Here is a 22,116-nt window from a genome sequence, read left to right on the forward strand (position 1 = left end):
GCGATAGTCGATGCAGGGTCGAAGGTCTCCGTCCTTCTTCCCAACAAAGAAGAAGCCGGCCGCCACAGGAGAGGAGGAAGGCCGAATGAGTCCTGCTTCCAAGGACTCAGAGATGTATTGATCCATCGCTGCCTTCTCAGGGACGGTCAGACTGTAGAGGCGGCTGCCGGGAAGGGGAGCCCCTGAGCGGAGGTCGATGGCACAGTCGTAAGGCCGGTGAGGCGGAAGGGCCTGAGCCCTGGACTTACTGAAGACCTCCATGAGGTCGTGGTACTTGGGGGGGTATGGTCGAGAGGTCCGGAGGCGGCTCACAAACGGATCTCCGGGGCGAGGGACAGGACGCCGCCTGAAGACACTGGGCATGACAGGAGGAGCTCCACCCCCTGATGGTACCGGAGGACCAGGCGATGTGGGGCTCGTGCAGCGCGAGCCAGGGCCGGCCCAGGACTACTGGGACAAGAGGGGATCTGGTGATAAAAAACTGGAGTCTCTCAACGTGGTTACCAGCAATGGTGAGCAGGACAGGGCAGGTGCGTTGAGTGATGTCAGCCAGGCGGTGTTGGTCCAATGCGAATACCTCCAATGGCCTCACTAGGTCCTCAAGTGGAATGTTGGCCCGGGTAGCAAACTCGAAGTCTAGGAAACTCTCGTCAGCCCCCGAGTCAATGAGTGCCTCCACCGTGGCCCGTTGGTCCGCCCAGGCCAGGGTGACGCTCATCAGACGGCTAGGTGGCGCACGGCTCTGGGAACGAGAAAAACGGCTCACCAGGATCTCCCGGGGTCCCGGCGAGCCTGGTCTTTTGGCCGGGTGGGGCAGTTGGCGATACGGTGTCCATCCCGACCGCAGTAGAGGCAAAGGCCGGACCTGAACCTCGCCTCCCGTTCAGCTTGGCTAAGATGTGAACGTCCCAGCTGCATGGGTTCCTCCCCGGGCACCGAACGGGAGGGGAAAGGGCCACCAGTCGTGTTGGGAGCAGGGCGGACCGCAGTACCGTCACGAGTACGGGGGGTCTGGAGAACCTCTGGAGGTCCCTGTCGGGTTCTCTCACGTCTTCTCTCCTGGAGGCGTCCGTCGATGCGAATGGCGAGGCTGAATAGGTCCTCGAGGGACTCAGGTTCCTCACGGGTCGCGAGCTGGTCCCTGACAGCGTCGTTGAGCCCCCTCATGAAGGTGAGACGAAGCGCTTGATCGTTCCAACCGCTCTCCGTTGCCGCCAGTCTGAACTCCAGCACGTAGTCGGTGACCCCGCCACTGCCCTGCCGGAAGGTGCCCAACCGGGCTCCAGGGTCCTGGCCACGGGCTGGGTGGTGGAAAACCCTGCGGAGCTCAGCCACGAAGTCTGGGTAGGAAAAACAGAAATCAGCCCCCATTGCCCAGGAGGCAGTGACCCACTGGGCTGCCCGGCCTGAGAGCAAGTTAGTCATGTAAGCCACTTGGGCTCCCCTTGAAGTGAACCGGCTGGGTTGATGACGAAAAACCAACTCACATTGCATGATGAATGTGGCACAATCCTCGAAGTTACCATCGAACAACCGTGGTTCGGAGAGACGGGGCTCCCGAGGTGCGGGATCGGGAGGCGCGGGGCCTGCCAGGGCTGCGGGTGATGCTCCGGCCGAGGCTCCTGAAGTAAGTGGGGTTACAAGCAAGGTGTTAACGGTCTCACTCAGCGCTTGTAATTGGTGGATAATAATAGCCTGCTGGCTAGCCAGAGCGCCAAGGGACCCCTGAATAGGCAGGACCTGGTCTCGGAGCTCCTGTACAGCAGCTGCAGCCGCACCTAGCTGTAGGCTGTGGTCGTTGGTTAACTCAACCTGGACCGCCAACGCTGTTCTGACCCTCTCTGTGTCGGCTGAGGTCGTCATGGTTGGGTCGTAATGTTATGGTTTGTAACCGACCTCAAACGCAACGGCACAGAGAGGAAGTTCAGAGTTAGCCAAAAGCTAGGGCGTATTTATTTACAGAGTCACAAGATGGATGAAGTACAGCAATCAAAACAAACAGGGATCTGGCATGTGACGATGTAGCGGCTCTGCAGATACTCCCAGTAGATAGTGGTGAGGAATTGGCATGTGTAGCGGCTCTGCAGATACTCCCAGCTTTCACTCCCGGTGGAAACGGAGAGAGAGAGAAATCAGAGTTAGCCCAACGAACACACAGAGGCAGAGAGGTGACTGAGTCCAGTATTAATCCCCAGTGACTTGATCTTCGGTGTACCACACACAAGTTAGCTGAGTCCAGTGAAAAACAACACGGTAATCTTCAGTGTTAAACTAACACACAAAATAGCTGAGTCCAGTGCGAAACAAAAAGGAATTCTTCAGTGATATCCTAACACAAAAATTAGGTGAGTCCAGTACAAACAAAACGGGATATCTTCGGTGTTCACCAAACACACAAAAAACTGATAATCCAAAGAAGACTGTTTCCAAAAACTCACCAGAGCGCAACGCGTAAAGCAGGCAGATAACGAGGCGCAGCTCCGAACGGGGAACCAGGTTCTCCACAGCGGTTCTCCACAAAAGGTCCTGGAGAGCAAAAAACAGGAACAGCGACGGGGAAGGCAGGTATATGCAGGTGTATTTCAGAACGACCCAACATCGATAGTAAGGAGGTCTGAGTATATAAAGCCTTCAGGGGCGCTAATTACAAGCTGTGACAGCTGCGGGATGAGATTGATACTTGCTCCAAAAGCGTGTGGCGGGGAAAGCACCAATTAACACGGCACCTTAAAGGAACGGAGCGCGTGGCGGGGAATGCATTAATCAACATAGTACCTTAAAGGAACGGAGCGTGTGGCGAGGAGCGGACCAAACCTCACAATCTCTCAGCGTTTATTTAACATAAACAGATCATCAAGCATTAAGGCATCTACCAGCAATGCACAGAATCCCAATAGATCATATTTTACAATATTTTACTTAATGACTGTATATCCATAAAACTATATCAGAGGCAAAATTGAAATAGAAATATTTGAAATATATGTATCAATGCGATCTCTTTTGCACTGCAGGTTTCTATTGCTATATTTTTTATTTACTGTATAGATCTGTGTATATCTCCCTGTACATTTTATATACATTTTACTGTATATTTTGGACTATATATTTTAGAATGTATACATATTTTAGAATGTATATCTTTGACTGTGTATTCTTATTTTTGACTACCTAAATGTTTATTGTGAGCAATCTCTGGTGCTGAATTTCCCTCGGGATTAATAAAGTACGGTACTTCTATTCTATTCTATAAAGAAAAACATTATATTTACCCCCCTTCCCCTTGTAGCTCTTTCCAGCTGCGATGCAGACGGTGTCAAAGAAGATTGTCCAGTCTCGCACCAACAGCACCCTGGTCGGAGTGTTCACCATTATCCTCGTCTTCATATCTGCCTTCGTCAACATGGTATGATCATGCCGACTAATCCCCCAACACAACCACAATTGACCTATCTCAAACCCCGCCCTCTATTCATGATCCTCCAATCACAACTGTCGAAAACTTCATATCTCCAAAAGGGTATTGAGAAAAACAACAGAATCTTTAGATCAGGGGTCAGCAACCTTTTTGACATGGAGTGCCTGTTTGAAATATAGTTGTAACTAGTGTGCCTCAACAATATTCCATGCATCGTAATTTTCTTTTCTCATAATCAGGTATTTTTAATGATAATTTTTACATTATTACATCATTATTGTTATTGTTATTATTAACAATATTATTATGATGGTTGTATCAACCCTAAATCTGAGTTGGGGGGGGGGGGGGGTGCAATGCAGACAAACAGCTGCATACAGTGCGACCATTTCACTCACATTTGCCCATTCATTTTTGGACACATCACACACCATCGGTGTGTGTACTGTACGTGTGCTGTCATAGCTCCACCTACAGGCCTAATGGAGAACACCAGGAGAACACCAGGATGTGAATGGAGGGTGAATGTGAGGTATATCGTGTAAATAAGTTTTGATTGATCGCAAGACTACACTGTAAAAATAATTATAATAATAATAAGTTACCAGAACTTAAAAATATTGAGTTCAGTTACTGTGCATTAAGGTTTTCAGTTTTCAATCCATAATAAGTTAACAGAAAAATAATTACACAACCACATTATTTCAACCTAATAAAACTATGTTTATTGTCATTGTTTTAAGAACACAAGTTGACTTGGTAATACTCACATTTTGAGTAAAAAAATGGCTTTTAACATGTGCAATGTTCAATGAAATAGACAAATAAATAATACAATTTATTGATTAATCCCACTGGTCACAACGGTGACCGTAATAATGTTTTTGTTATAAGGCTCTGCAAATGTTACTGAATGATGTAGCAATGTATTTCCAGCTAAATTGAAATAATAAACAAATAAAGGGTCTCAATTAAATATGTGGTAGTAAAAAGAACCTGTGGGAGGATTTCAACAAGATAAATGCGACAACAGTGCAAAATATTTCACTATAATATTTCAAAGCAAAAAAGAAAAAAAAGTATATATTTTTCTTTTTTTTTCTTTTTTTTAACTGCTGCCCCCTGTGCCTATGCAAATGCCCCCGTGTGCCTATGCAGGCACGCGTGCCTAGGGTTGCCTACCCCTGCTTTAGATGAACACCAATGTATTTATAATAATAATACACTTTATTTGTATAGCACCTTTCATACAGAAACTGCAGCTCAAAGTGCTTCACAACAGAAAAAAGACAGGCATAAAATGAGCACATAAAGTGCAGACATATAAAATCACAGTTTTTCACATTAGGGTCTAACATCCCAACAGGCCACCTTGTTTATGGTTTGATTAAGTTTTAAATAGACAATAATAAAAAGAGTAAGATAAAATAGCCAGAGTAAAATAGTGCAATAGTGCAGTGCAATAAAATTGTAGAATAGAATAGATAAAAAAAATATATATATTTGACAGTGCAATAAAATAGTTCTGGATTACTGTTCAACAGTTCAAAGTCGTCTTTAACTTCTCTGTTTGGTATCCACAATTTAAAACTTGACAGTTTATATTATTTATGAAGTTATATGTTGGGTTTTGAATGAGTCTCATGGTCCTTAGGGTCACAAAACGTAACAACTTGGAGAACCTTATTTATACTTATTTATCGAGTATGAATAAAGATTGAATGAATGTACCTGTTCAATTACATTTGAAACATGGAAATCACCAAAATCTAAGATATGAGATTTTTGTAATGACCAAGATGATGCGATCCTCTCTACGTCGCCCCCATACTTCAAATGGATCCGAACGGAATACATACTCATGTGCAAACGGAATATGACTGATATTTTGAGCTTCGAGCCTTGACATACTAGCACTCGTTTCCCTATGCTTTTTCTTTTATTGTTGTTGTTCTCTATTCTATTTAAATCTTTCAAAAATGTTCTCATGTACCCCAGTTGCTATTGCATGTACATATTTGTGTTTTATTACACGTATATTATGTACATACTAGGGCTGACCCCTATTAGTCGATTAGTCGACTAATCGGTCGAAAGGAGCCGTAGTCGACTGCCAACCTCTTAGTCGAAAAAAAGAATTATAATAATTATATATATATATATTTTTTATCATCATCATTCTTTCCAAAAGAAAAGAGGCCTAGAAGCGTGGCTAACGCTAATGGCACGCATACCAGAGGCTAACTGCCTACGAAAACAGGCACAGAGGCACTGAAAGAGGATTTCACCCATCTAATGAACACACTAGACCAGGGGTGGGCAATTAATTTTTACAAGGGGCCACATGAGAAACCTGAACTGTGTTGGAGGGCCGAACCAATGATAACTTGAACTTAATTCTGCTCAATATTCATTATCTCCAATTGTAAAAAGTTACCGCGGGCCGGACACGGACGCCCAAAGGGCCGGAAGTGGCCCGTGGGCCGTAATTGCCCAGGTCTGCACTAGACAAATATCAAGATGTATCCATCAGTGGACCAATTGCATGCTTTTGCAGAGGACAGGAAGCCTTCAGTCGACTCCTTCAGACATTAAGCACCCCCCACAGCCCAAATGGAATGATAAAATAAAAAAATATAAAATATATATTATACTTAAAAGAAAAAGAAGGAAAAAAAGTATTTAGTCGACTAATAGTCAACTAACGGCAAATCTTGCCCAATCATAGTCGACTATCCAAATCCTAGTCGAGGACAGCCCTAGTACATACATACCAACTATTTCGACTGTTTTATTCTCCACCCATCGATCATCCATAGCAACACTACTATCACCGACTTCCAAGAAGGGGGATCCCCCCCTTGAACGGCCCTTCTAAGGTTTCTCTCCTCCACAAAGCCTGTGGTGCTTTTTTCCTATTGCTAGGTTTTTTGTGAGTTTTTCCTTACCTTCGCTGGGGTATCTCTGGGAGTGTTGCATTTATTTATTTTACATTTATCTTGGATTTCATGGTGGGTTTTTTGTTCTTGGTTTATTGTGATGTTTCTTCTTGGCTTGTTTAAAGAAGACTTGTCCAGCTCATGGGGACATTAACTTGTGATTTCGGGCTTTACAAATAAATTTGATTCGATTTGAGTTTTTGCAGATGTGCAGCAATATATCTACTACACACACACCAGCCATACATAAACCTTGCAAATCTCATCTGCTAATGAACGTGTGTGTGTGTGTGTGTGTGTGTGTGTGTGTGTGTGTGTGTGTGTGTGTGTGTGTGTGTGTGTGTGTGCGTGTGCGTGTGTGTGTGTGTGTGTATAGTTTTCCTGCGACACCAAGAGCTTGGCGGACTGTGTTGCAGAGAAGCTGAACATGTCTTCTCCTGACATGGTGACGCCCTGTCTGATCCGCACCCTGGACGTGTCGGAGGAAGGGGGTCTAGAGATCTGCCCCAACGGAGGCCCCTTCTGCCCCTTCCCTGAGGTGAGGGTCTGGGCTCTCTTACTGTTGGACCCCGATCACTGGAGCACACTGGAAAAGTGTATGTCTTTTATTTCTGGCGCAGAATTGACTAACATTCTGATGCCGACCGTGTCTTAAATCTGTCTGAGACACAATCGGCATTGAAACGTTAGTACATTTTGCACCAAAAGTAAAAGCACCAAATGTCCAGTGATCCTCTTGTCTATCTTGCTGCACTCTTCTCTTGCTGAGATGCACTGGACTGCCTGTCTTGAGGTGGCTGCTGCACAGTGGAATGCATGGGGGGGGGGGTAGAGCAGTCGTCGTGGTAATCTGGAGGTTCCCGGTTCGATTCCCGCTCCTCCCGGGCAGCATGTCGAAGTGTCCTTGAGCAAGACACTTAAGACTTACCACCTTGCATGGTTGCCTCCGCCATCGGTGTGTGAATGAATGTGTGAGGTATCATCGGTCTTACCTATATGTAAAGTAATCTACAAGTAAGCTAGCCAACACCACCATTCCTCCCAGGTGTCAGGCTTCTCATTTACTTCTATTCATTTTGAGTACACTCTGTGATCGCCTCACTACTCTGTGACCATCTGTGATTATTTATTTACCTTTATTTAGCCAGATAAAACATTAAGAACAGGTTTCTTATTTACAATGTCGATCCTGTTGGGGCCTCTTGGACAAGATCGACATTGTAAATAAGATAAGAAAAGAAAACATAAGAAAAACATTAAGAACAGGTTTCTTATTTACAATGTCGATCTTGTCCAAGAGGCCCCAACAGGAGTACAAATATATACTAATAACAAAATAAAAACACAGTTAAGAATCATACACATAAAGGGGGGCGGCTACGTGGCGTAGTGGGCAAGGCACTCGCCACGAAATGCTGGAGACGCTGGGCTCGTCAGTTCGAGCCCAGCGCTCCACATTTGCTTTCAGTTTAGCTGGTCGTCCGTACTAATACACATTGGCCGTATTAGGGGGTGGGAAACTGATGGGTGGGGATCGGGCGTTGTGGACAGCGACTCCTACAGGTCGGTTGGTGCGCCTGCGCAGTAGAATCAGGAAGTGTCGGGGGCAGCGTGAGCCTCCCACGCGTTACTCCTCGCCACTGAGAGATCGAGCTGCGCAGGTGAAAAAGATGCGACTGCTGTTACCTCAAGTACCGGAGGGGACTTGTGCTATGTATGACTTAGTCCACATTGCAGCCGGCTTGTGGAAGAAAAAAAGAAACAGCGTCCGTGACAGGGGAGGGTTGAATTGGATGATACGAAATTGGGATGGGAGAAAATATAGAAAATGGGAGAAAAAGTTGATCAAAAAAAATAATAATCATACACATAAACAAATAGACAAACAAACAAATAAACACATGCACAGCCCATGTACAAAAGAAATAAACAGGGTAGGATTAGGGGGGGGTGAATGTGTGTGTGTGTGTGCGTGTGTGTGTGTGTGTGTGTGTGTGTGTGTGTGTGTGTGTGTGTGTGCGTGCGTGCGTGTGTATGCAATCAGATGCGTGTGTCTAGGTGCGAGTATGAAGATGAATGAGTGAGTGTATCTTGTGTGTGAGAGGGTGTATGCAAGTGTGAAACTAGGGTATCAGCAAGAGCAGGAGGGATCTACTAAGGTCCACATGATCACAGGTATTTTGACACCGTTTTTTTGTTTATTATTCAACAAAAAAAAAACTCTGTCCACACGACGTGGTTTAAACTCCGCACAGAGTGACGTCATATACATGTAGTACAATGCCAAAGCAGTAGGTGGCGATGTAGTTCAAACATGAAGGCCATTTCAACCAATCAGAAGGGTTTAGAGTTAATACCCGAAACTGAACTGAAGCCTGGAAGCCTCTACTTTTAAGGCAGCCCAAGAGCCCTTCCGCGTTTCTCTGATTGGCCGCGACGCCCCACGTGACAACGCCGCCGCGCGTCTGCCGCGGAGCGGAGCGGCAGAGCGGAAATAGGCTGCATTCTATTGCCATGCTCTGCGACCAACTCTAACCTTAACCAACTCCGAAACAATGCCTAAACTTAACTCTAACCTTAACCAACTCCGAAACAATGCCTAAACTTAACCCTAACCTTAACCAACTCCGAAACAATGCCTAAACTTAACCCTAACCTTAACCAACTCCGAAACAATGCCTAAACTTAACCCCAACCTTAACCAACTCCGAAACAATGCCTAAACTTAACCCTAACCTTAACCAACTCCGAAACAATGCCTAAACTTAACCGGTAAAAGAATGCATGTTAAAAAAAAAAAATTGAAGGGATTCGAACTTGTCACCAACGCACCGCAGGTTCCACAGCAAGGCGGCGAGCGAGTTGAGCTAACCGTCGATGTTGAAAGAGGGGGGATTACGGCTGCATAATGCCGCGGCAGAGCTCCGCGGCAGACGCGCGGCGGCGTTGTCATGTGGGGCGTCGCGGGCAATCAGAGAAACGCGGAAGGGCTCTTGGGCCGCCTTTAAAGAAGAGGCAGCCTGGAACAATAACATCCCTCCTTGCTCACAGCCGAATTAGCTACAGCTAGCAACGAATAATTTAAGTGCAATAAACAAAAAATTATACATTCACTGTGTTCTGCCTCATTTGTTGATGAAACAAAACCAACATCAACACAATTTACCACCAAGAGCGGAGTTTAGTCTCACAAAAAGATCGTTATTAAAAACCTGGATAAAAACGTATAAAAACGTTATTTAACAGATTGCAGAATGGGTACAATACAATATGGCTCAATACAAACAATTGTTAAGGGGATGCAGACTGTTGTAGTTTGGACTGGGTTCCTTATAACAATAACTTGACAACACGTGAGCTTAGTTTAGCCGCAGCTTCAGGTTTACTCAGCGTCAGGTCAGGAATGCGACAACAGACATCATCAGTCGATCACAACACTCTTCAACACAGACGTTAGGTTTCGAACAAAAGTTTGTTACAATCATTTTCATATAACGCTACTTGGGACAGCTCTGCTGTAAACACTGGAAATAATGTCCACACGCAACCACTGCAACCGGGATGTGCGCAAAACTTCACCCTGGACTCCGGTTTTAAAAGACCACGGTTGCAGTGTTCCAAAACCCCGATTGTGTGTGGGCGAACAGTGCAACCGCGCACATTAAGGCTAGGTTACATAACACCCTGCATGCGTGTGGACAGGGCCTAAGAGCGCGTTGACGTATATTCTTGAAGGCAATCAGTGAAGTAAGAGCCGTAAGTTTAAGGGTGTCTTGAAAAAGCGTTCCAGTCATAAGCTGCTGCAAAGTGAAAGGAGTTTCGGCCGAAGGTGGTCTTGGATCTTGGGATGGTTAGTTTCTTCACCGTTTCATTGGGTCTTGTCTGGATCAGAACCATTTCCCATGCAGCTTGTCATTTTCACTGTATCACATTATGAATGATTCATGTGTCTGGCCCGACTGTCCTTTTGGGCTGCTTTTTGGAAATTACCAGTGAGTGTAAATGGTGTAAATACGATTTAAGTCCTCAACCTGGATTGTATCCCGACCAATTACAATAGCAAAGAGTTGCTTCACTCACTTACAGTAGGTACGTAATGTAATCACGTCCAGCAAACACTGTGTTGGAACACATGCAGAATCAAGCTGCTTCCTCAGAGGAAATCCTGCCCATATCCTATAACGTATAATATAACCGATAGGGCATACAGACCCTATCAGTTTTTATATTCAGAGTTAATTATATTCTTTACACTGTTTATTTTTTTCCCATATTTTTGTATTCAGATCAAATTTATTATAATTTATAATGTTATTTATTAATAATTTATTGCCTATATTTATGTCTACCATTAACCTGCCCATAACTGTATTTCCTCTCCCCCCTCCCCCATGCTGCTATGACTGCCCACATTTCCCCATGGGGATCAAGGGGAATATCTTATCTTATCTTATCCTCCAATCCCTGAATTGAAATGGTCATGTGGTTAAAGAAACACTCCAATTTTTAGGAAATACACTTGTTTGCTATCTTCCTCGGAGTCAGAGAGGTTTGATATAAATTTCATCTCTGTGCATCAGTTTTGGAGTAGTTGGAAGTTGTATTCCTTGTGTGATTTTTTTTTCGTAGCCGCAGTTTGCGAAGACGCTCTCTGATTGGCTAGCCCGCGTACAGCGAAGACCCTCTCTGATTGGTTTAGCTCCGAAGGGCTCTGGGATAGAAATGTCCGCCTTGTACATATATTCTCTGCTTCGAAGTGGTTATGCTTTGGCCCTCTTTCGAAGTGGGTTATGCTTAGAGTTTGGAATCAGGGCTGGTGGTCCATCGCCCTGCTCTAAAGATAAACTCTAAGCATAACCCACTTCGAAAGAGGGCCAAAGCATAACCACTTCGAGGCAGAGAATATATATGTACAAGGCAGAAGAGCCCTTCGGAGCTAAACCAATCAGAGAGGATCTTCGCTGTACACGGGCTAGCCAATCAGAGAGCGTCTTCGCAAACTACGGCTATGAAAAATAATCACGCGTATTCCTTCACTTTTGACAGAGCTTGGCTAGCTGCTCCCTACTGCTTCCAGTCCTTGCGCTAAGCTAGGCTAGCTGCTCCCTACTGCTTCCAATCTTTGTGCTAAGCTAGGCTAGCTGCTCCCTACTGCTTCCAGTCTTTGCGCTAAGCTAGGCTAACATGCACCTGGATCTCTCTCTCTCTCTGGGGGCTACTGGACACAGAGAGGAAACTGATATCAATATTTTAGTTTGACTCTGGGGGAGATGGCAAATAACTGTATTTCCACAAATATTGGAGAGTGAATGTCAAATGAGTAATTTATTGTGTGGCTTGAATCAATATCTGAAATGAAGAAGAAAAATAAAACACTAACCTCCTTACTGTCTTCTACTATCATGCACTCTTCCTAATATACTAATATGTCTTTACTACTATGCGCTCAACACTGCAGCACTCAACACTTTGATGAACATTGTTACTCAGCTGAGAGAGTTGTACCCTTCCTGCTGACTTGTCGTACATAACTTGTAAGTCGCTTGGATAAAAGCGTTCAGCTAAATGACAAAATGTAAATGTGGCTGGATCCTGGCAAATGTTTTGCTACTTTGTGGTTTCAACAGAATGTCAGAAATCAAATTGATACTACCTCTCAGTAACTCTCTCTCTGTGTGTGTGTGTGTGTGTGTGTGTGTGTGTGTGTGTGTGTGTGTGTGTGTGTGTGTGTGTGTGTGTGTGTGTGTGTGTGTGTGTGTGTGTGTGTGTGTGTGTGTGGTGTGTGTGTGTGTGTGTGTGTGTGTGTGTGTGTGTGTGTGTGTGTGTGTGTGTGTGTGTGTGTGTGTGTGTGTGTGTGTGTGTGTGTCAGTATTTCAGCTACAGCGTGCTGCTGACCCTGCTGGCCTGCTCAGTATTCCTGCAGATCAGCAGTATAGGGAAGCTGGCCCTCATGCTGCTCATCCAGGTCACCTTCCTGCTACTGGTGGAGTGGCCACAGGTGGCGCTGTTCGACAACGCAGACCTCTTTGTCACCTCCAATGCCCTGTGAGTACCGCAGTGTGTTGGGGACAGGAAGAAACTCGTGTGTAGAATTAGACATGCAAGGGCCACTAGTGTCGCCAACATACATGGTTACTTTATGAATATTATTAGTGTGGTTCCTTGAAGCGGGCGGGGCATAATGGGCTATGGGTGTGGTTCCTTGAAGAGGGCGGGGCATAATGGTATATGGGTGTGGTTCCTTGAAGAGGGTGGGGCATAATGGTTTATGGGTGTGGTTCCTTGAAGAGGGCGGGGCATAATGGTATATGGGTGTGGTTCCTTGAAGAGGGTGGGGCATAATGGTATATGGGTGTGGTTCCTTGAAGAGGGTGGGGCATAATGGTTTATGGGTGTGGTTCCTTGAAGAGGGTGGGGCATAATGGTTTATGGGTGTGCTTCCTTGAAGAGGGCGGGGCATAATGGTTTATGGGTGTGCTTCCTTGAAGAGGGCGGGGCATAATGGTTTTTCCTGCACTGAATCTTGAGGCTGCCCTTGAAACAGTGGACTGATACAATATTGGTGTTATCACTGATAAGGAATGTCGTGCGCTGCATTTAAGTACTGTTTGGGCACACCTTGTCCTGACTATTTATATATATATAAATGTATATATATATATACATTATACATATACATATATATATATAAATATAATAATACTTGAATAAAAGCATTTGTGACTTTGATTGCTTTATTTTTGTCTTAAGTATTCCACCGAGTTTTGAAAGTTGACTGTTCACGTTTTCCAATGCCACTCAATTAAATGAACATATTTTTTTCCTTTTTAGTGATTTCAATGAAACTATTAATCAATGGTGAGAATTTTTATTTCCATTTTCTTTCAAATTATTTGTACTTTTGATACTTCCGTGTCCAAAGTGTGATGAAGAGAATTTTAATGTACAGTATATATTTCTTTGCCTTTTAGGTCCAGTTTCAATGAAACTACAGACCAGTGGTAAGATTTCATTCAATATGACCTTTGTTCAAATTCATCTTCCGTTTGTCAGGTGCCCCATTTTCTCCATATATAATTTTTTCTCCATTTCACAAAATTGCTTACTTTTCCATATCTCAAGTTTCAAGTTAATGTTTTGTACAAAATTACAAAACATGTCAAATGCAAACAATGAGGTACAAAATGCTAACTTTTATAAAAAATGCTAAATGCACAAATGAGGTATGGATGTAGTGCAAATCCTTTTGTAATAAATAGATACAAATGTGGTGTAGAAGTGTTAAAAGTGTCTAAAGCGAATGTTAAAGGTGAGTGTGTGCATGTGGATGTGTGTGCAGTGAATGTAGACGGATGGGTTAGTGTTGCATAGAGTCACTGAGCATCCTGATGGCTGTAATATTCATGCTTTGAATATATCATTTACGACAGGCGCGCCAGGCGCACCTTCCTATTATGTATACCTGACAAGGGGTCCTGACAGTCAGTTGGCTGCCAGCCGTGGATGGAGTTACACTCATGCTTAACGAATGCTTACCTTTGAATAAATATCTAAATGCAATCTCCTCGTCCTGAAGATTATTCGATATAAATCGAATACGACAATGGCCTGGGGATAGAAGCTCCTTTTGAGTCTCTCTGTACCGGCCATGAGACTTCTACTCTGTCTCTCTCTCTCTGCAGCCCGTACAATGTGACCAAAGTGTCTCTGAGGGTCATGACCCCCGTGATCCTCACAGTGTTTGTCCTGGCGCTGTACCTGCACGCCCAGCAGGTCGAGTCCACCGCACGCCTCGACTTCCTCTGGAAACTACAGGTACTCACTGCAGCCTCTAGGGGGCGCTCCGTGACCATGTTAATTTGTCACGGTATATAAGCATGACCACTTTGCCCTGTAAATAGAAAAACAAAATGTCCCGTAATTGATATGCTAATAATAATGCCTTTCACATTGATAGGGTTTGTTAATGCAGGGTTTGTTAATGATTTTGTTTATACAAGAGTATACAAGTATTTTCTATGTTGTACCTTAAAGTGACAATGTGTAATTCTTACATTAATTAATCATGTTTTGGAGCGTAGGCGGAACAAATTGTGACAACCGGCACTTCAACATACCACTCACTTTCGCTGCTCTAGCCTCAAATGGTCTGGTGCGTCCAGCTTTGTAAACCTTCTCGCAACACCAGAGGTACGCCTAGAATTAGTTTATTTGTTTATTAGCAAAGGATCCCCATTAGCTGACGCCCAGACGTCAACTAGTCTTCTTGGGGTCCGAGACAACATTAAAACATTACAACATATACAATTAAAACATAATACAATTAAAACATAGCAAGACAAACAAACCGAGGAAACACAACAACATTAACACACAAACAAAGTATATCTAAATATATCAAATAAAAAATATATAAAAATATAAGGTAACATATTGCATTACCCAACATTATCATTATTATTGGCTCACATGTAAAATCTTAATTTCTTTTCGAAGCTTGCTAAACCTCTGTCACTTGTAAGACAATTCCATGCCCTGATGCCCTATATAAAACCGTTCTTTGCATACTGTTATATTTTGCATGGGGTAGAATAATCTTCCCTCTACCGCCTAACCCTCTCCCTCTCTCTCTCTCCCTCGTGCCACAGAGGAGAAGGAGGAGGTGGCGGAGCTCTAGGCCTACAACTATGGCCGGGCGATGAATCGATTTTATCGCTTCATTAGAATTAATGATTTAGGACGATTTTTTTTAAATGAAAATCGATTTTCAACAAAAAATAAATAAATATATATTTTAATGGTCATCTTTTATTTTACAAAAAGTGATGTTTGGTGAAAGTTAGATTTGCACTTTATTAATCCCAATAGGGAAATTCATTCTTGTTTGATGATCAAGAGGCACCTTTTATTTGTTTTAAGTGAAGTTATTGCACTATTAATCCCAATAGGGACATTCATCTTTGTTTGATCAAGAGTAACCTTTTATATATTATTATTATATTTTTTTTAAGTGAAGATTGGTGAAAGTTAGGTTTGCACTTCAATCCCAATAGGGAAATTCATCTTGGTTTGATACATTTTTTTTGTCAAATTAAAACAAAGCTTATTTGAATGATTTCCTTGGCGTTTCTAGTTTTTAAGAGAAAGAAATCGATTAAAATCGTAAATCGGATGTGGTGTGAAAAAAATCGGAGATAAAATGTTTAGGCCATATCGCCCAGCCCTACCTACAACCGCCTAACCCTAACCCTCTCAGGGTTCCCACGGTACCTGGAAAACATGGAAAACATGGAATTAATTTGTTCATTTTCCAGTATGGAAAAGTCATGGAAACTGAGCAAAAGTGAACACTTACATGGAAATTGAAACAGTTGTCCTGGAAAATGTTATTGGATGATGTGTAAAATAGTAATCAAATGAAACTATTGAGCACATAATTAAGATGAGTTTATAAAAACCCTTTACATGTGAACAGCTTTTAGAGCATGCTCTTGGCATCATATCTGGTATATTGGATGTTGGAATTGATGCAGGCAACCTGGTGATATGGACTTTAAAAGTATAGTTTCGGATTGGTGGACTTCCGGAATAATAACCGAGAACCGTTACTCGCGATCTCAATAGAACGGTCAAATACATGCATTTCCCAGCCAACACAGGAGCCTTGACATCTACAGTGAAACTTCGTATGCAAGTAGCTGTGTTTTAACTGTGTGGTAAACCTGGGTGTATCAACGTTAGTTAGTAAGCAGTGCAATCTTGCTAGCTAGCAGCTTACACTAGAATTGTTGAGGTCATTTTTACCTTGCTTTTAAAATACTAGAACTATGGAAAGAGGGAGGAGGAAGAGAAGAGGGGCGAAGCAGAGGAGGATAAGAGAGTAGAGGATGACGGAGGAGAAGAGTGGAGAGGAGTTAAGAAGAGTAGGAAGAGAAGACAGGAGCGGACACGAGAGGGGAGGTGTGGAGAGAAGAGGACAGGATGAGATAGGAGAATGAAAGAAAAGTCCACAAATCGGTGAATGAAAAATGTATAGGATCAAATGAAAACTACTACTTACTAAAAATGGATGTTTAAAAGTACTAAAAACCAAAAAAAAAATATCAAACACTAACCAACATTCAGCACCGACAATGGGGATGCTGCCATCTTAAACAAAAAAAATCTTTATTTTTATTAATTTTTTTAAAGCTCCGGGGCTCTAGTGGAGGCAGGCCAGATCAGGCCACGCGGGCCGTAGTTTGGGGACCACTGATCTACAGCTTGTTGCATTATTTCATGCATTGATATTATCAATAAGACATCATCTCTAAGCATTTACAATATAGGCTTGACTGGCACATCTTTTAAATCAAGGAAGTAAGTCAGGTGTCCTAGGGGGTTGTGTGTGAGCTGAGGGGAGGGGGGCGCGGATGGGGGCGGAAAGCTTCAGGGGCCTATAGATCATAACTTAATATGGTACCTGGAAAATCAGTGAGGTAGCATGGAAAATGTTTTCAAGGCAAGCGTGGGAACCCTGCCTCTCCCTCTCCCTCTCCCTCTCCCTCAGGCCACGGAGGAGAAGGAGGAGATGGAGGAGCTCCAGGCCTACAACCGTCTAACCCTAACCCTAACCCTCTCCCTCTCCCTTTCCCTCAGGCCACGGAGGAGAAGGAGGAGATGGAGGAGCTCCAGGCCTACAACCGTCGCCTGCTCCACAACATCCTGCCCAAGGACGTCGCCGCCCACTTCCTGGCTCGCGAGCGGCGGAACGACGAGCTGTACTACCAGTCCTGCGAGTGCGTGGCCGTCATGTTCGCCTCCATCAGCAACTTCTCCGAGTTCTATGTGGAGCTGGAGGCCAACAACGAGGGGGTGGAGTGTCTGCGGCTGCTCAACGAGATCATCGCCGACTTCGACGAGGTAAAAGTCGCGGATTGTCGGGAAGCTTATGTGACGGATCATACTGGGTCTGCGTTGTGTTTGATGTTAAATGTTAAATGAGAATGTCCCAAGGGGGAGTCGAACAGGGGGCTCCCGCGTCCGCGGGCGACGACACAGACCGCTGCACTAAGAAGTGGATCCACTCCTAACTACCGTACCTATGCGTCTATTAACCCTGTTATGGGGAAGTGAGTTTAATTTACCAGCCCGCATTGCCACAGTCACCCGTCAACACACCTGTTTCAGTGACTGTGGACATACCCACGGACTTCCCCGTTACACTTAGTCAAATCAAATCAAGGCCCGACAACACACGTCAATGTCCCCATGGGCCGGACACACGTCTTCTTTAAACAAGTCAAGAAGAAACATCACAATAAATCAAGAACAAAACAAAAACACCATAAAGTCCAAAACGTTTTAAAATAAATAAAATAAATAAATGCAACACTCCCAGACATACCCCACGCGAAGGTAAGGGAAAACTCACTAAAACCTAGCAATAGGAAAAAATGCATCACAGGAGAGAAACCGTAGAAGGGCCATTCAAGGGGGGATCTCCCTTCTTAGATGTCGGTGATAGTAGTGTTGCAATAAAACAGGCAAAACAGTTGGTAAAGCATGCACTCACAAGCGTAATGAAACAGCTGATTTAGTATTTACAATTAGTGTGGTACTTTTTTTATGTGCGTTTGTCTCTATGGCACTGCATTATTTCTCTCTCTTTTTTTTTTTTTTAGTGCTACTTTTAAATGATTTATCATCGCTCTTTCCACTGGCAAAACATTACCCTGGCCTGTTTCTCCTCCTCTCAGATCATCAGCGAGGACAAGTTCAGGCAGCTGGAGAAGATCAAGACTATCGGCTCCACATACATGGCAGCCTCTGGTCTCAACGACTCCACCTACGACAGGGAGGGCCGCTCGCACATCACCGCACTGGCCGACTACTCCATGAGACTGAGGGAACAGATGAAGTACATCAACGAGCACTCCTTCAACAACTTCCAGTTGAAGATAGGTAATAGCAAGAGGCCATTCTCTCTCTCTATGTCTCTCTCTCTCTGACAGCATTAAAGGAACACACCAACATTATGGGAAAAGTGCTTACTGTCTTCTCCAGAGTCAGACAAGAAGATAGATACCAATTCCCACTCTGTGCGTTCAGTAGAAAGCTATACAAGCTAGCCTAGCTTAGCACAAATGAATGGAAGTGGAATACAGACCAGCTAGCCTAGCTGTCTTGGCCAAAAACACCTCTCACAGAGTTTTAACCCTTTCACTACCACACTACAGAAGGTTAACTTTTCACTACCACACTACAGACAAACAAACCGTCTGTAGTGTGTGGTAGTGAAACGGGTTAACCTTCTGTAGTGTGGTTGTGAAAGGGTTAACCTTCTGTAGTGTGGTTGTGAAAGGGTTAACTTTCTGTATTGTCGCGGTGATAAGGTTAACCCTTTGGTAGTGTGGTAGTGAAAGGGTTAAGCTAGGCTAGTGGTCCGTATCCGCTTCCATTCATTTGTGCTGCTAAGCTAGGTTAGGCTTTCTACTAAACGCACAGAGGGGAAATTGGTATCTTATCTTCTCGAAAGGTGTGTTCCTTTGAGTGTCCAGTAAAAAAAAAAAAAACGCCCATAATGAATAGTGAAAGGATGTCTGTGGTTTCTTCTTTCTTCTGTCAGGTCTGAACATCGGGCCAGTGGTGGCAGGGGTCATCGGGGCACGTAAGCCACAATATGATATATGGGGGAACACAGTCAATGTGGCCAGCCGCATGGACAGCACCGGAGTACCGGACCGAATCCAGGTACGGTTCCCGACCGTGCACCGTAATGTGTTTCAGTGTAAAACCAGTCTAGTGTTATTGCTTTATTAACCCTTTCACTGCCACACTACAGAAGGTTAGCCTTTCACTACCACACTACAGAAGGTTAACCGTCTGTAGGGTGGTAGTGAAAGGGTTAACATTCTGTAGTGTGGTAGTGAAAGTGTAGTGTGGTAGTGAAAGGGTTAACCATCTGTAGTGTGGTAGTGAAAGGGTTAACCGGCTGTATTGTTGCCGTGAAAGGGTAACCCTTTGGTAGTGTGGTAGTGAAAGGGTTCAAACGGATCTGGTAGGCCGTCGGTTCTGGAAGAGGTGTCTGGAAGAAATCCTTGTGTAGAAATGACCCCCCCCCCCCCCCCCAATAGAATATTACTCAAGTAAAGGTAAAGGTCCTATATTTACCAGAGCTTTATTAGCTTGTTGCAAGGATACAACTTACAGCATGAACAGGAAGTACTAATCATCTGTTTACAAGGTGGTATTTAGTGATAGTGCCATCCAGTGGTAAAAGTACTGTATTACAACACTCCTCAAAATAAGACAAGATAAGATAAGATACGTTCAAGCGTCATAACAGCATGGGGGAGGGGGGAGGGGCATGATAATAGTAGAAAGACATAAATATAGGCCATCAAATTTGATCTAAATATTAAAAAATATGAGGGGAAAAAATTCATTCTGAATATAAGAATATTATATTATGAGAAAGTAAACGGTGTAATCAAAGGTGCCGATGAGGGTCTGTATGTCCAATCAGTTATATTGTACGTTACAATAAATATGGGCAATAAAGAATTATAATCTGAATATATACTATGACTAAAGTAAACTGTATACACAGGTGCAGTATACACAGGTTAGGTGGTGTTAGTGGTCAGACATTCCTAGTAACGGTTAGTTCTCTAGCTGCTGGCAATTCAGCAAAAGTTCAATATACTTTTCTTATATTTGAACATATAAAACAAGTATGACATAAATATCAAACGTAAAGGTGTGCATGACATGTATATAATATGGTAAAGATGACATTCTTGTATTTCAGTGTTTGGGAGTATTTAGTCCTCCATGCATCATAAGGTTATTAGTGGTGCAGTGACAGTGACCGTGATTACTTCTTCTTAAAGGTGGCAAAAGCTTTTTCTTCAAAGTCATTCATAACTACAGAGTTCAGATGAATGTAAAACCGTAGGATATTTCCTTTGAAATATAGTGGAGTAAAAATGTAAATTGGAAATACTATGTCAAACTAAAGTTCTTTCCTCCCCCTCTCTACGATGTACGATTAAGATAACATAAGATGAGATATTCCCTTATTGATCCCCTTAGGGCAAATCCTGGCGTCATAGCAGCATGGGGAGGGGAGGTACAGGTATTCAGATTCAGATTCCTTCATTAAGCCATATGTGTAACCACATTGGTAATTGTCTCAGCGTTACAGAGTATGCATTTTTTCATACATTTTCTTTTCACATAACAACAACAGACACAGGACAAAGACAGTGCAGTGCAGGAATAATCATTTGAATCAATATATATATAAAGTGTATGGGCAGGGTAATAGCAGAAAGATAAAATAAAAATATGAAACCATCATCATATCGGTACGGTGGTGTAGTGTAGTGGTCACCTCACAGCTAGAAGGTCCTGGGTTCGATTCCCGCTTGGGGACCAGGTTGTCAGGTACCCAGGTGGGGTATCTCCCGGGCCTTTCTGTGTGGACTTTCCATGTTCTCCCCGACCAATCAGATAAACCCAATGGAAAAACATGCAGAACATATCGCTAACGCTGTCGCGTCCCTGACAAAGACGGACAGGAGCACTTGGATCGGTCCCCGGGTGCGGCCCCATGTCTGCTCCCGGCTGCCCTTGGGGGGGGAAGGACGACGGGATGGGGAAAAGTGCAGAGAGGCATTTCATCGGCGACTCTGTGCACGTGTCGCCCCTCTGTGTGTGTTGTAGGGCTGTCCCCGACTAAGGATTTGGATGGTCGACTAGGATTGGCCAAAATGAGCCGTTAGTCGACTATTGGTCGACAAAAAAAATAAAATAAGTATAATATTTTTTTTTTCTTTTTTTTTTATCATTCCATTTGGGCTGTGGGGGGTGCTTAATGTCTGAAGGAGTCGACTGAAGGCTTCTTGTCCTCTGCAAAAGCATGCAATTGGTCCACTGATGGATACATCTTGATATTTGTCTAGTCTAGTGTGTTCATTAGACGGGTGAAATCCTCTTTCAGTGCCTCTGTGCCCGTTTTCGTAGGCAGTTAGCCTCTGCTATGGGTGCCATTAGCGTTAGCCACGCTTCTAGGCCTCTTTTCTTTTGGAAAGAATGATACAAATAATTCAATTTAATTTTTTTTATAAAAAAAAAATCCGCCTAAGTGGTTGGCAGTCGACTACGGCTCCTTTTTCGACCGATTAGTCGAATAATAGGGGACAGCCCTAGTGTGTTGTTAACAATTAAAGACTTCCTCTTCTATCATCTGTCTTCCTCCCGCTCTCGTCGCAGGTGACGACAGACCTCCACCCGGTCCTCGCCGGTAAAGGGTACATACTGGAGTGTCGCGGCGTCGTCAAGGTCAAAGGCAAAGGGGAAATGACGACCTACTTCCTGAACGACGGACCGCCCAACAGTTAGCGGCCGTGGAGGCGGCAGTCGCTGGGGTTGAATCCCACTGCGAGGACAACAGCACCGCCGCTGAGCGACGACTCTGTCCGTGAGCTAACTGGCTAAACACTTATGGACGCCGTCGCCTGAACACCGAGCGAGGAGGACGGGACTTTGAGACATCAGGACTTCGGGAGGAACGTGTGCTCGTCGGGGAGGAGGAGGACGTGCTCGTGTGGCGGGTCGTCCTTCGGCCCGCGTGCACGCACACACACACACACACACACACACACACACACACACACACACACTGAAGGACAAGTGTTCTTCTCATGTCTAGCCTCTCTCTCAGGCTACTAAAGATGCAAAGTCTGTTTATTTAAAACAACGCCTTTAGCCTTT

The 22,116-nt window shown here is 44.1% G+C and overlaps 1 protein-coding gene across 1 annotated transcript in view; it reads left to right on the forward strand.

The window, feature by feature from the left end:
* Positions 1 to 21,889, forward strand: part of LOC311244379 (adenylate cyclase type 6-like) — a gene marked incomplete at its 5' end in the record, with an annotated part of 124,676 nt that extends 102,787 nt beyond the window's left edge. The window contains 10 exons of the mRNA XM_084333844.1: positions 3,290 to 3,406; positions 6,734 to 6,895; positions 12,227 to 12,402; positions 13,189 to 13,215; positions 13,329 to 13,358; positions 14,040 to 14,172; positions 16,996 to 17,259; positions 18,096 to 18,300; positions 18,965 to 19,089; positions 21,616 to 21,889. Of these exons, the coding sequence (XP_084189970.1) occupies positions 3,290 to 3,406; positions 6,734 to 6,895; positions 12,227 to 12,402; positions 13,189 to 13,215; positions 13,329 to 13,358; positions 14,040 to 14,172; positions 16,996 to 17,259; positions 18,096 to 18,300; positions 18,965 to 19,089; positions 21,616 to 21,744 (1,368 nt within the window). The 3' untranslated portion in view covers positions 21,745 to 21,889. The remainder of the gene's footprint in view (positions 1 to 3,289; positions 3,407 to 6,733; positions 6,896 to 12,226; positions 12,403 to 13,188; positions 13,216 to 13,328; positions 13,359 to 14,039; positions 14,173 to 16,995; positions 17,260 to 18,095; positions 18,301 to 18,964; positions 19,090 to 21,615) is intronic.
* Between the last annotated feature and the right edge of the window lie 227 nt (positions 21,890 to 22,116).

The sequence above is a fragment of the Notolepis coatsorum genome (genome assembly GCF_963971535.1).
Source record: "Notolepis coatsorum genome assembly, chromosome: 17".
NCBI classification, from domain to species: Eukaryota; Metazoa; Chordata; class Actinopteri; order Aulopiformes; family Paralepididae; genus Notolepis; species Notolepis coatsorum.